This window comes from Triticum dicoccoides, chromosome 7A (genome assembly GCF_002162155.2).
Source record: "Triticum dicoccoides isolate Atlit2015 ecotype Zavitan chromosome 7A, WEW_v2.0, whole genome shotgun sequence".
NCBI lineage: Eukaryota > Viridiplantae > Streptophyta > Magnoliopsida > Poales > Poaceae > Triticum > Triticum dicoccoides.
In genome coordinates, this window is record NC_041392.1 from 333,288,984 (window position 1) to 333,302,790 (window position 13,807).

The 13,807-nt window shown below is 43.9% G+C and overlaps 1 protein-coding gene across 1 annotated transcript in view; it reads left to right on the forward strand.

The window, feature by feature from the left end:
• The window catches only part of LOC119333484 (exocyst complex component SEC8-like), a 68,607-nt gene extending 55,981 nt beyond the window's left edge, over nucleotides 1–12,626 (forward strand). The window contains exons 31-35 of the mRNA XM_037606360.1: nucleotides 11,570–11,671; nucleotides 11,767–11,841; nucleotides 11,933–12,028; nucleotides 12,139–12,188; nucleotides 12,272–12,626. Of these exons, the coding sequence (XP_037462257.1) occupies nucleotides 11,570–11,671; nucleotides 11,767–11,841; nucleotides 11,933–12,028; nucleotides 12,139–12,188; nucleotides 12,272–12,359 (411 nt within the window). The 3' untranslated portion in view covers nucleotides 12,360–12,626. The remainder of the gene's footprint in view (nucleotides 1–11,569; nucleotides 11,672–11,766; nucleotides 11,842–11,932; nucleotides 12,029–12,138; nucleotides 12,189–12,271) is intronic.
• The last annotated feature ends 1,181 nt before the right edge of the window (nucleotides 12,627–13,807 follow it).

Here is a 13,807-nt window from a genome sequence, read left to right on the forward strand (position 1 = left end):
TTAAGGCCATAGAGAGAGCGACGAAGACGACAAACCATGCCATCAGGAATTGAATACCCATGTGGTGGCTGCATATAAACTTCCTCACGCAACTCAACATTAAGAAAGGCATTCTTAACATCAAACTGAGACACGGACCAGTGGCGAACAGAGGCCACAACGAGAAGTGTGCGAACAGTGGTCATATGGGCCACAAGACGAGCTTTATAACGCTCAAGAGAACCATCAGAGCGAGTCTTAATCTTATAGACCCACTTACAAGTGATGGGACGAACACGAGGAGGAAGAGAAACCAGATCCCACGTGCTGGTGCGCTCAAGGGCAGCAATCTTCTTTGCCATGGAAACTGCCATTCAGGATGAACAACGGCATCTCGAGAAGAAGTCAACTCAACAACGGTAGAAAGACCATAGTGAGAAGGAGAATATCGATCAGGGGGTGGACAAGGCCGAGAACAAAGACCATAAGTCGGCCGAGAGGAGGAAGAAGACACATCAGAAGTAGAGGGCACATCAGTAGACTCATCCACAACACGTCGACGACGAGTATAATGGAAAGGGAAGGAGGGGAGAGGTGAAATCACTGGAGGTGGAGACGGGGAATGTATCGGTGATGAAGGTGGAGAAGAGGAAGGTATCGGTGATGAAGGTAGAGAAGAGGAAGGTATCGGTGATGAAGGTGGAGAGTCATGCGATGAGGGAGGAGAAGAAACCATAGGCGAGGACGGCGTCGGATCTGCAACAGCGGGACGAGGAGTAGGAATACTGGGCACCGATGGGGGTGTATCCGAAAACGTAAGAAAAGAGATGTCCTCTGTGGAAAAGGCTGAGGAGGATGGACGCGGGTAGTAGGGACGAGACTCTTCAAAGGTGACATCTCGGGATATACGCATCTGACGACCGACAGGATCCCAACACCGATAGCCCTTATGCTCGTCACTGTATCCGAGAAAGACACATTCAACAGATTGAGCGGTCAGTTTGGTGCGTTCACGAGGGGCAAGCAAAACATAGCAAACACAACCAAACAATCGAAGGGCCGAATAATCAGGAGAACGACTAGAAAGACGTTCAAGAGGAATACCACCCTACAGAGCAGCAGATGACTGAATATTGATGAGATAGGTGGAAGTGGTAACAACCTCAGCCCAGAAGTGAGGTGGAAGAGAGGCGGTGATCATCATCGCACACGCGTCTCAAGAAGGTGACGATGCTTGCGCTCAGCCACACCATTCTGAGCATTAACAGCACGACGAGAACTGAGCAAGAGTACCCTGCTCGGCAAGGAATCCTCGCAGCGCATGGGAGATATACTCACCAGCTGAATCTGCGCGAAAAACACGAATATGGGTGGAAAACTGGGTATGAACCATGGCAGCAAATTTTTTGTATATAGATAAGACCTCACTACTAGAAAACATGAAATAGATCCAAGTCTACCGAGAAAAATCATCTATAAAGATAATATAGTAGCGATGACCCCCTTTCGAAGTGAAGGGAGCCGGACCCCACACATCAGAGTGAACGAGATCAAAAGGGCGCTCAGACACTGACTCACTGTGAGGATAGGGTAGCTGAATCTATTTGCCAAGCCTACAACCTAGACAATCCAACGAAGCGTTACCGGATACAGACCCCATAACACCGCGATGAACCAAAGACGAGAGTCGAAAACCACATAAATGGCCTAGACAATGATGCCACTGCTGAAAAGAGCTGGTAGATGCAGCAACATGGACGGTGAGACTGGCGGCGGTGGCAGCGGAGGGAAGACGAAGCCAGTCAAGCTTCCAGAGACCATTAGAGCGTCGAGGCCATCACCAAGCAGAGCGCCTGTGCGACGATCCTGAACAGAACACGAATCAAAGAGAATGTCCCTACAACTAGAGTCAACAATCTGACCACCAGATATGAGCTGCATGGTAAGTCGAGGAACATGAGCTACAGAGGGAACATGAAATGAAGAAGTGCTTAGAGTGCCTCGACTAGCTACAGGGAGGGGAGTGCCATCAGCCGTAAGAACGCGAACAACAGACTCAACAGGCCGAACGGAGGTCAAAGTAGAAGAATCATAAGTCATATGAAAAGATGCTCCGGTATCAAGAATCCATGGGGATGTACCTGAATGGGTTGAAGGTGGTTTCTCATTGCTAGAAGAGTCAGTCAGGAACCTTCAGAAACTGTCGGTGAAGAATCCCAAGCATCAAGCAGGCATCGCAGTTGTGCAATCTCACGTGCAGACAACGACACAGTAGAAGAGGTCGAGGTAGAAACACTTGTCGACGATGAGCAGTCGCCACCACCCGTGGAAGCCACATGTAGAGTCGATGGAGAGTAGCGAGTCGACGCAGATCCATCAACGCCATGCACGGAACCCGCGAGAGGAGTCGACGTAGGGCGACAATCACCAAGTGCGGAAGTCGTGGGAAGAGCCGATGAAGAACGGCCAACACCATGCAGAGAAGCGGCTAGAGGAGGCGGTGCAGCTGTGAAGTAGCCGATGTAGAGGGGCCAGCAGCACCGGTGGATGTCGCAAAAGGTGTCGATGTAGAGCGACAACCATAAATATAGTTTGGCGTCTGGAGGAGGACGAGGGAGCCGCCAGATACAGATTCCCTAGACCTAGGCTCTGATACCATGTTAGGAATGCAACTTAGTATTATCAGGAGGCAAAAGCCATCATATATACATGTACAGAGAAGGCCAAAGGCCAGAATGCAAAAGGCCAAAGGCCACCATAAATATAACTCTAACAAGTATGAGTACAACTTTAGTGTTCTTTAGAGCCAATCTATGATTGTTTTTATTATAGAATCTTATTACATAGGGGGGTATTTACTGACTTAAGTAAAACAATCTAAAGATGATGCTTTCAACTAACCGTTATATCCACAAATGGAAATTAGTAAGCACTTGCGAAAAGTTACCACAATGCCAAATTGTATATAAAAGAGTAAATTGCACTATGAACCCGTGATCAGTTTAGCCCTGCAACTTGCAAAAAGCTAAATTCAACACTGTAAACATGACACAGGGGTACGTCCAAATTTGCCAACAGGCAAGCCATAGGAATGCATATTGTTTATTTATTTTTGACTGGGAACTGTAGGGCAAAAACCCCACAACATATCAAAGGCTTTATTAAGAGGAGTAAACAATTACGAAGGGAGGATTACAAGGGGTAATCAAACTAAAATACAAAAGAGAGAAACAGAAGATCACAAAAGAGGGCCTCAAGGGGGCAGGAAAGAAACCCATCTCAGGAGCTCATCCTTGTAGGCAGCTTTCACTCTGTATTGCATAAGACTGATATCATGAATGAAAGCACATCTCCACTTGTTAAACCAGCTCTCTCATGCCTGAAAACCTTAGCATTTCTGACAATCCAGATATTCAGCAGGCAATGAAAACCACTTCAGTGAAGAAGGGCTTCCCAAAACTTCTTCTAGCATTGATAACCAAATCAGCCATGGAGTCACCGGAGGACCAATCAATTTGCATATTGTTTATTTGTTCTTTGCCTGTAGTTAGATCGGCAGATAATACATTCTTCAAAAATAGAACCCTAGTATTGACAGGAATTTGCGCTCAAATAGTCATTATCGGTTGGGTGCTGAGTAGGGATTAATCGGTGAATCAGCCATTTAACTGAATTTATTGGTAACCCATTTATCTAGAGGTTAACCAGGGCCATATCTGCATATCATATGCTATATAGCAACATGCAATGTACTAAGGCCCCCTTTGTTTGGGCTACAGATTCCCTAGAATCCCCTGGCTCTATATTCCTGAGAATCAGCTGTCGCTCTTGATTCCTCAGAATCAGAATCTGGCTGTTTGTTTACTCAGTTATTGGTCAGAGGAGCTATAGGTGTTGTGAAATGTCAGTAACGTTCTGGAGTGCCGACGATGATGTTTATATGCAGATTAAAGCACATGTTACATGTTCTGACTCGATAAAGTGAGATTTAGCCAAAAAAATATGGATTATTTTTAGAATTGTAATGATGGTAGGAATATACCATCCGATATATGAAAATGACACATAACATCCAAAATAAGCAACATCCATCAGTCTTATATACGAAATATATCATCCAAAATATGGACCAACCATCATAGGCTTGCATACGTACACATATCATCCAAAATACACACTTACCATTGTAGTCTCATCAACTAATATGTGAAACTATACTTGATCTGCCAACAATCCATTAGCAATCGCCTCGCGAGTTGCTTGCATGGTCGCATCATCACCAACCACAATGTTGGAAGCATGGCCTATGGGTAACTTGGCATTTTCAGTAAAATATGCCATTTCATCTTGAACACACCAAATGCAGGCTCAATGACTTTGCGTAGAGACGAATATGCAAAGTTAAATTCCGACACATGGTACTATTGCCCTTTGTATGTAGCTAAACATCCATCACAATTGGGATAGCTGATGTGGAGTGGAACTCCTAAGGCCGATCTTTCACGATTTTGAGGGGGATCCCAAGAAGAACACGAAGAACATGAGAGGGAAAACACTCAAATAGACAAAACTCAATCACATATGTGCTAGATCCACATACACACAGGGGAGATACAAGATCCAAAGTCAACACAAGAGGGTACAAAGGGTAGCTAGTTCATCCCAATCCTTGAAGGAGAGAGGTCTTGAATCCTTGGAGGATCTTCCCACAAGGGGGTCTTGAATCCACTTGGGAGATCTTCTCACATGGAGGCCTTGATCTCCATGGGAGTAGGGGTAAGTGGATGAGCAAAGCTCTATCTCAATGTTGAGCTATCACAATGCTAACCCTAAAACGTAGGTGGTAGCAGCTTCATGGCCTTCCTCCAAGTACTTGATCACAGACAAGGTCTCCGCTTCAGGTAGTAGCCATGTCTCACATGTGGAGGAGTATGTAAGTTCGGAGAGGAGCGAGTTCACGTCGGCTTCGATAGCCCTTGCTCGAGCTCTAGTCATTGGTTCACGTGGTGTCTTGGGAGACGAAAGTAGGTCCATGGGGATGACTGTAGGATGCTCCGCATCATCTCCCCCCTTTCCTTGGAAACGATCCGACCTCGGATCGAAAACCTTATCACCATGGAAGGGAGATAGATCCTTGTATGCATTGTTGTTGTAGCGTGCTAGCACCTTGAAGGGTCCGGCGGCAAAAGGTAGCTTGGACTTGCGCTCGTTCGGGAAACTGTCCTTCTGAAGGTGTATCCACACAAGATCTCCTAGGTTGAATATCATGGGGTGCTTGTTGATGTTGAGCTTGGTCGCGAGTCGTTGTACTTGGCGCTCGATTGCTTGTCGTGTTTCTTCATGCACCTTCTTGAGATAAGTTGCTCGTGCACTCACGTCCATGTTAGTGCGCTCTTGTAGTGGTAGCGATAGAATGTCCGATGAGGATAACAGGTTGAATCCGTAGACGACCTCGAAGGGGACTTGCCAGTAGTAGAATGTCTTGCTCGATTGTAGGCATACTCGGCGATGGGTAAGCATTCCTCCCACTCCTTGATGTTCTTCTTGATGAACACGCAGAGGAGAGTAGATAGCGTCCGGTTTGTGACCTCTGTTTGGCCGTCGGTTTGCGGATGTTATGCCGATGAGAAGAGTAGTTTGATTCCGAGCTTGGCGCATAGTGTCTTCCAAAAGTAGCTAAGGAACTTGACGTCGCGGTCCGACACAATAGTCTTGGGCACTCCATGCAATCTCAAGATTTCCCTACAAAAGAGATTTGCAACATGTGAAGCATCATCTATCTTGTTGCACGGAACGAAATGTGCCATCTTAGAGAAACGATCCACAACAACAAATATCGAATCTTTTCCATTTTGAGTTCTAGGCAAACCAAGCACAAAATCCATACTAATATCTTCCCATGGGTGATAAGGAATAGGAAGTGGCATATATAGACCATGGGATTGAGCTTTAGAGTTAGCTTTGTGACATGTAGAGCATCGGTTGGTGTAGCGTGAGACGTCACAGAACATCTTGGCCCAAATGTAGTTGTTGGAGAGCGTTACGTATGTCTTGTTGCGTCCAAAGTGTACCATAAGTCCTCTGCCGTAAGCCTCTTGCAAAAGCAACAAACGAAGAGAAGACTTGGGTATACAAAGCTTGTTAGCTTGCATTAGATAATCATCCTTGATATAATATCGCTCCCGAGTTTTATGCGGAATAGCAAATGAAGCATCATGCGCATACAAGTCTTTAATGTGCTCAAATCCTATGACATTCAATTCAAGTTGGGTCACAAGCATGCATTTGCGTGAAAGAGCATCCGTCACAACATTTTCCTTACCCTTGATGTACTTGATCACATAAGGAAATGACTCAATGAACTCACTTCATTTGGCATGTCTGCTTATTCAATTTCGTTTGACCCTTAAGGTATTTAAGCGTTTCATAATCCGTATGAAGAACAAATTCATGAGGACGAAGATAATGCTCCCAAATATGCAAGACTCATCAAAGCATACAACTCTTTGTCATAAATGGGATAGTTAAGTTGTGCTCTGGATTTTTCCCCGCTAAAGTATGCTATAGGGCGCTTCTCTTGCATCAACACGCCTCCTATGCCATTACCACTAGCGTCGCAATGCACTTCAAAAGTTTTATCAAAGTTGGGTAAGGCAAGTAATGGAGCATGCGTAAGCAAGTTTTTAAGCTCATGGAATGCAGTGTCTTGGGAAGGACCCCAAACAAATGGTGCATTCTTCTTACTTAATGCGTGCAATGGCGATGCAATAATGCTGAAGTCCTTAACGAATTGACGATAGAAACTGGCTAGACCAAGAAAACTACGCACTTGTTGCAAATTGGTTTGTTGTGGCCAAGTTTTAATTGCGTCAATTTTAGACTCATCAACATGAACACCCTTAGAAGACACAACAAAGCCTAAGAAAATAAGCTTATCAACACCAAAGGCGCATTTTTCCATATTTGCATAATGACACTTGCTTCTAAGAACTTGCAAGACGCCCCTAAGATGTATGACATGATCTTCAAGAGATTGACTAAACACAAGTATATCATCAAAGTATACCACAAACACATATGCCAATATATTTGTGAAGAACATAATGCATCACACGTATAAAAGTGCTAGGCGCTTCGGATAAGCCCATAGGCATGACTAACCATTCATACAAGCCATATTTGGTTTTGAAAGCCGTTTTTCATTCATCACTCTCTTGAATGCGAATTTGATAGTAGCCACATTTAAGATCAATTTTTGAGAAAATGGTGGCTCCACTAAGTTCATCCAGCATATCATCAAGGCGTGGAATGGGGTGTCTATAACGAACGGTGGTAGCATTTATGGGACGACAATCCGAACACATGCGATAACTACCATCTTTCTTAGGCACAAGAATAACCGGAGCGGCACATGGACTTAAGCTCTCGCGTGCATACCCATTCTCCATGAGATGTTGGACTTGCCGTCGAATCTCTTTTGTCTCGTCGGGGTTGACGCGGTATGGTGCCTTGTTCGGTAAAGGTGTGCCGGGAATGAGGTCAACGCGGTGTTCGATTCCGCGAGGTGGAGGGAGTCCGGGAGGTAGCTCATCTGGAAACACATCCTTGAATTCCTGCAACAAACGAGACAACACCAAAGGTAGATCCCGTGAAGTATTAGACCTCACCGCTTCATCTTTGCACACAAGTACAAAGTGAAGGACACTCGATGGGCTCTCACTCACATCCCTCATGTCTCTTTTGGTGGCTAAAAGCACTAAGTTTTTCTTGTTGCTCATTGTGTAGGAACTCAATTTTGATTTGTGGCGCTCACTCTCTTTTGGGTGCTTCACCCGCTCACTATTCTCTCCACGATGGATAGATGCTTGCTTGCCGGCGATCACTTGACTTGGCGACATGGGTTGTAGCGCGTACTCCTTGTCCTTCATCTTGAAAGTATAGTGATTGGTTTGCCCATTGTGGATGACGCCGCGGTCGAATTGCCAAGGTCCTCCTAAGAGGAGATGGCACATGGACATAGGAATCACATCACACTCCGAGGTGTCTTCATAGGCCCAATCTTGAATGATACTTGCACGGTGTGCTCCACTTGAATGGTGCCGGAGTCGCTAAGCCACTGGACCTTGTAGGAGCGAGGATGTCTCATCTTTACCAATTGTAGCATGGAATATAGCTCTTCGCTTGCCAAATTGTGGCAACTTCCTCCGTCGATGATGACCTTGATGGAGCGTCCGTAGATGCCTGCTTTGGCGTGGAAGATATGGCAATGTTGGTCTTCGTCTTGTTGGTGTTGAAGTGTCAAGACCTTGAAGACAACAAGAGCGGGGCTCAAGTCATTGTCAGAAAAAGACTTCGTCTTTATCTTCATTCACTTGGCGGTGCATTGTCATGTGCTCAAGTGCTTCCATTTCTTTCACTCATAGAGTCATAGGTGCCGGTCTCATCCATTTGAGTAGGTGATGATGAAGCTTTGGGCTTATAGTTGCTTGTAGTAGGAGGACGACTTGAAGATGTCGAAGGTTTCTTGTAGCTTGACTTGTCACCGTTGCTTGGTGATGCTTTAGTCGAGGGAGAAGGCGTCGTAGTCGTTGAAGCTTGATTGTATGAACAGTAGGTCTTGGAGGAATACTTGGCGTACTTGTAGTTCTCTTGCACTTGTCGTTCCGCCTTGGTAGCTTGGTGCACTAGCTCGAGAAGATTTGTGTGTGGTTGGAAATCGGTGATCTTCTTGATAGTGTGGTTGAGTCCATTCAAGAACTGTGCCATAGTTTGCTCCTCATCTTCCGTGACATTGGCTAGTATCATGGCAATCTCCATCTCTTTGTAGTACTCTTCAACGGACTTGGTGCCTTGCTTGAGAAGTTGCAGTTTCTTGAAGAGATCTCTACTATAGTAAGTAGGCACAAAACGCGCTCTGATGACCTTCATTTGATTCCATGTTATGATGGGTGGGTCACCTTTTGCTTCACGCCGCTCAATGACTTGCTCCCACGAAATGAGGACATAATCTTGGAACTCAAGTGAGGCTATGGCGATTTTTTTTTCTCTTAGTCATAATTGTGAAGGCGAAATATCTTGTCGTCCTTCAATGCCCATGAGAGGCAATCTTCGGGGTCGTTGCTACTGGAGAACTTTGGCATGTTGAACTTGAGCTTGTCGTAGCGTTGCTCTTCATTGTGTAGGTGACGATGGTGTTGACGCTCTCGTTTTGGTGGAGGGTCTTGAACTACTTGCTCCTTGTGCTCCGCTTGATTAACTTAACGTTGAGGGCGTGGAATTCTTGAACGGTTCCTCAACTCTTGGCGCTCCTCAAGGCGTGCGGCTTCGTCTTGTCGCTCTCGTCGGAGGGCCTCTTGTTGTTCACGCACACGGCGGTTGCGGTCGTTGACGGCTCGTGTGGCTTCGCGCAGGGCACGTTGAGCTTCTAGGGCTTGTTCCTTACGGTGTTGTCGTTCTTGTTGTAGAGCGTCGCCGTCTTGGTTTTCTTGTTCTTGGCGTTGTGGAACTTGCTCTTGGCGACAATTACGTTCACGCTCCTTAACGCGGTCTTGCAAACCATTGCCATGGAAAGGATTGTCGGAAGCTTGATGATCTTGATGCGCTTGGCGACGAGGCGAACGAACTTGTGGGAGGCTTGCGTCTGAAGATGAATTCGGAGAATGTAGGCTTGAGTGGCGCCGTCATGATGATGATGAAGTTGTAGAAGAACGGTTGACCATCAAGGTGTGGAACTTGTCCATTTGTGATGACAGCTTCTTGTCGAGGTAGTCTCTTGTTCTTGCTTCGGAGTGCCTCAAGTCGCTGGCGTGTTGCTCGACGCGGTCGCTCAAAGCTTCATTAGCTTGATACAAAGCTCTTTGCGCACCAAATAGTTGATTCTTGGTGACGTAGTTGTATGGCTCTTCTTCTTGCTTGTCGAAGAGAGGGTTTGTAGAAGTACTTGGCCTATCCATCTTCTCAAGCAAATATGTTAGTGAAAGAAACGGAAGAACCAGACCAAGTGTACTTTATCCAATGTTGAAGATGGATCAACGATCATCCAATTCGGTATTATGGAAATAGCACAATTGGTAGCGGATCTTGTCAATTCTCACACTTACACAAATAAAGCTTTTGGAGTAGCTTGGTGAGGATGTTGGCACAAAATTTATGCAATTGTTAGTAAGATTCAATAATGTTGAAAGAGATTCACAAATTTGCAAGTGAAACAAGTAACCAACAAGTGCAGCCATCATGTACCTTTTCTGCCTTTGCCTCCTTTGAGATTGCCATAGCATCAGAATCAGTTTCGGACTCTTCACTATGGCTGCCACTTGTGCTCATCTACATAGTCACAAAAGATAACAAAGTAATATGTGCATGTCATGATCAACACGAGCGATAACAAAATAACATTGTTCAACAAGTCTCAAGTTACATAAGGTAAAGGGAAATATAGTTCAACAAGTGTCAAGTGACATAACATAAAGGGAAATATTGTTCAACAAGTCTCAAGTGACATAACGTCAAGGGAAATATTGTTCAACAAGTCTCAAGTGACATAACATAAAGGGAAATATAGTTCAATAAGTCTCAAGCGACATAACATAAAGGGAATATAGTTCAATAAGTCTCAAGCGACATAACATAAAGGAAGGAAATAACACTTCCATGATCACATGTCTAAAGTGTGATCCTAACACCTATTTCGATAGTCTTCATATTGTTAAAGAAGCAACGATTTTCAAACTTAGCAAACAACTTGGTTGCTGTGAAGTACTCATCAGTTCCTTCATCTGCTCCACATGCCACAAGTTCTTCCATTTTCTTTTCAATTTCAATGGCAATACTATTTTGATTGTGGCCAAATTATCACATAGAAAGGCAGATGCAAACCTTGGGTGGAGCTAGAAAAAGGAGGCAGACGGGCAGTAACGCATCTCCACTCTTCAGTAAGAGTAACTGCAACGGAAGTCGGATAGTCGAGCTACCTTGCCATTATTCTTCCGCCACCTGACTCAGGAGGCATTGTATACGATGGGGTCGAACCGTTGCAGCTGGCAGGACAACATCTGGGAAGGTGCTGGAGACCCATGGAACACTCACCAGTCAGTGCAGCCTCTGACTGAAAGACTCAGAAAAGGTCTCGGAGGATCTGCATTGCGCGTAGAGTTTAGAAGGCACCCAACTCAGTTTCTGGAGCAGCAGTCCAATAAAGTTGGGCTGGCCGGGACACCAGGACAGCGTGGTGCAAAGCCCTCACTCACGGGGGCGTGGTGGGAGGAGCAGGTGATCGGATGATCTGGAGCGTTAAATGAGCGGATCGAATGGTTCAGAGCCTCAAAACACTGTGAGAGGATGTAGTTGGCTTAGTTCTTAATTTAATCCTTACCGAAATTTTATAAGAGTTTGTTTAGGCTAAACTTTTGAATAGGTACACTATTAAAAGTGAAACAGGAGTATCGATTTGGATGCATATGCATCTAGATAAAAATTCAAGTTCATATTTTGTACTCACACATCACATAGTGCACATTGAGTAATGCTGCATTCTTCAATTTACTGATATTATTGGGCCCTTTAACATGTGCTGGGCTTTACAATGTGACAGATTGCACGTAGGGATGAAGAAATGGCTCCTTACATCGCAGAATCGAAAAGGAACTATGTATTTGGTGGGATTTCTAGTGTTGCTGCTAATGCATCAATAAAGGTTTGTTCCGAATCACTGCTTATTCTTCTTGTTATAAGCCTCTACTGTCAAAGCAGATTCCAGATATCCTACTTACGGTTGTTCAATTATGAAAGGCACTCGCACTAATGAAGTCCATCAACCTGTTGGGAGTTCAACAAATATGCAGAAACTCGATAGCACTAGAACAGGTAGGACTTTCATTTGCAGTAATAGTTTTTGATAGATCAAGTAGATGGCCGATTCCATAGTCACATGTGTAAATTATTTCTCTCTATGCAGGCACTTGCAGCCATACCTTCCATTGATAGTGAGGCAGTCCAACAGAGATTAGATCGTGTTCGGACATTCTATGAGCTACTAAACCTGCCTTTCGAGGTACACTAATAATAATACCACGTATCCATAGTCGTGTTTTTTTTTCCTTTTTTGCGAATATAGTCGTGTTTTTCTTTGAAGCTTTAATCACCCTATTCCTCAATGTGCAGTCTTTGCTTGGGTTCATTGCTGAACAGGAATATTTTTTTTCTGCAAAAGAGTAAGCGTGTCGAATATTTTTCATTTACATTGTCATTGTTTTTGGTTAACCATATTTAGTTTGATGTTACTTTGTTTGTGTAGATACTTGAGCATACTAAAGGTCAATGTACCTGGTAGAGAGATACCAATGGATGCTGAACGACGTATCTCACAGATTTTGAGTCATTAAATTGAATTGGGCAAGATGATTTTAGCTGTAAGTGGTGGCAGATGTCTCACTGTATCTTTCTCGGCTTTCTCTGTAGCTGTAGTTAATTTTGTTATTTCTGTTTGGTTTTTTTCTTTTGATGTCTACAGTGTAGGTAATGTGTTATTTGTTGTCTCATTCACTGTAAATTTGTAGTGCTTTGACTGGAACGCTCATTCTTGATTGTTGTAAATGTGTAATCTTTTGGACGTAATTTTAATAAAATTCTCAGATTCATGTGTTCCGTTATTCAAATTGTTGCCGCCACATAGCACATGGTAAATAGTCACCACAAATGTGCCAATTGTGGCCATGAATTTAAGACCGAATGCGAGCCATGTGCTAGCAAATTGTGGTGAGCCATAGTTTCTAGTTTTAAAGAAAGACACTAAAAGGTACTCCCTCCATTAACAAATACTCCCTCCATTCCAAAATATTTGTCTTTCTAGGCATTTCAAATGGACACAATATACGGATGTATGTAGACATATTTTAGAGTATAGATTCACTCATTTTGCTCCGTATGTAGTCACTTGTTGAAATCTCTAGAAAGACAAATGTTTAGGAACGGAGGGAGTATAAGATGTTTTAGATAATTTAATATGGACTATATATTGACTGAAATGAGTAAATAGACGCACTGAAATGTGTATATATACATTCAATTCTGAATTTTTTTTTATAACATTGTATATTTGTGATTGAAGGGAGTATCTGATAATTATAAAAGAAAAGAGTAGTAGGTCAAACGTATATTTGTGAATGAAGAGGGTATCTGATGACTCTGAACGAAAATAGTAATAGGTACAGTTGAAAGGTTACAAGTCTCAGATGACCAGTTAAACATAAATTACATCAAAAATCATATTGGTTAAGTCTTGATACAATGAAAAGACAAGAAGGCGTAAACAACCAGTTAAAATTAAATTACATACAAAAATCATATTGATCGTCTTCTCCGCTGAACATGGAGCAAGGGAAGGACACGCCTACAAAAGTTCTTGTCATACTAGTAAATGCTGAAGTAATGTTAGTTTGGGGCATCATCCCGGAGTGAATTGCAAAAAATATCGATATTGAAGCTTAAGGTTGCAAAAACCACTAATTCCGAGGCTAATTTTTTATAAAAAACACTAGTTGACAGATTTAGCTCATTTGATGACGATTATGACAGGTCAAGCCCACAAAAGCTGACGTGGCGTAACGGCTGACATTTGATGGTGTTCGACGGTGGATTTATACAGATTTACAAAACAGTCCCCGTAATTTCACAAAGACACCCTCACTCAAAAATGAAAAAAGCAATCAGCCCCCGCCTCGTCGTTTGCCTCCTCATCTGTCCTCCACGGAGGTGGCAGCGGCGTGTGCTCGTGGCCAGCGCCGGCGCCGGCAGCCGGAGTCCCCACCCTTTGCTATCTCCCCGACACGCG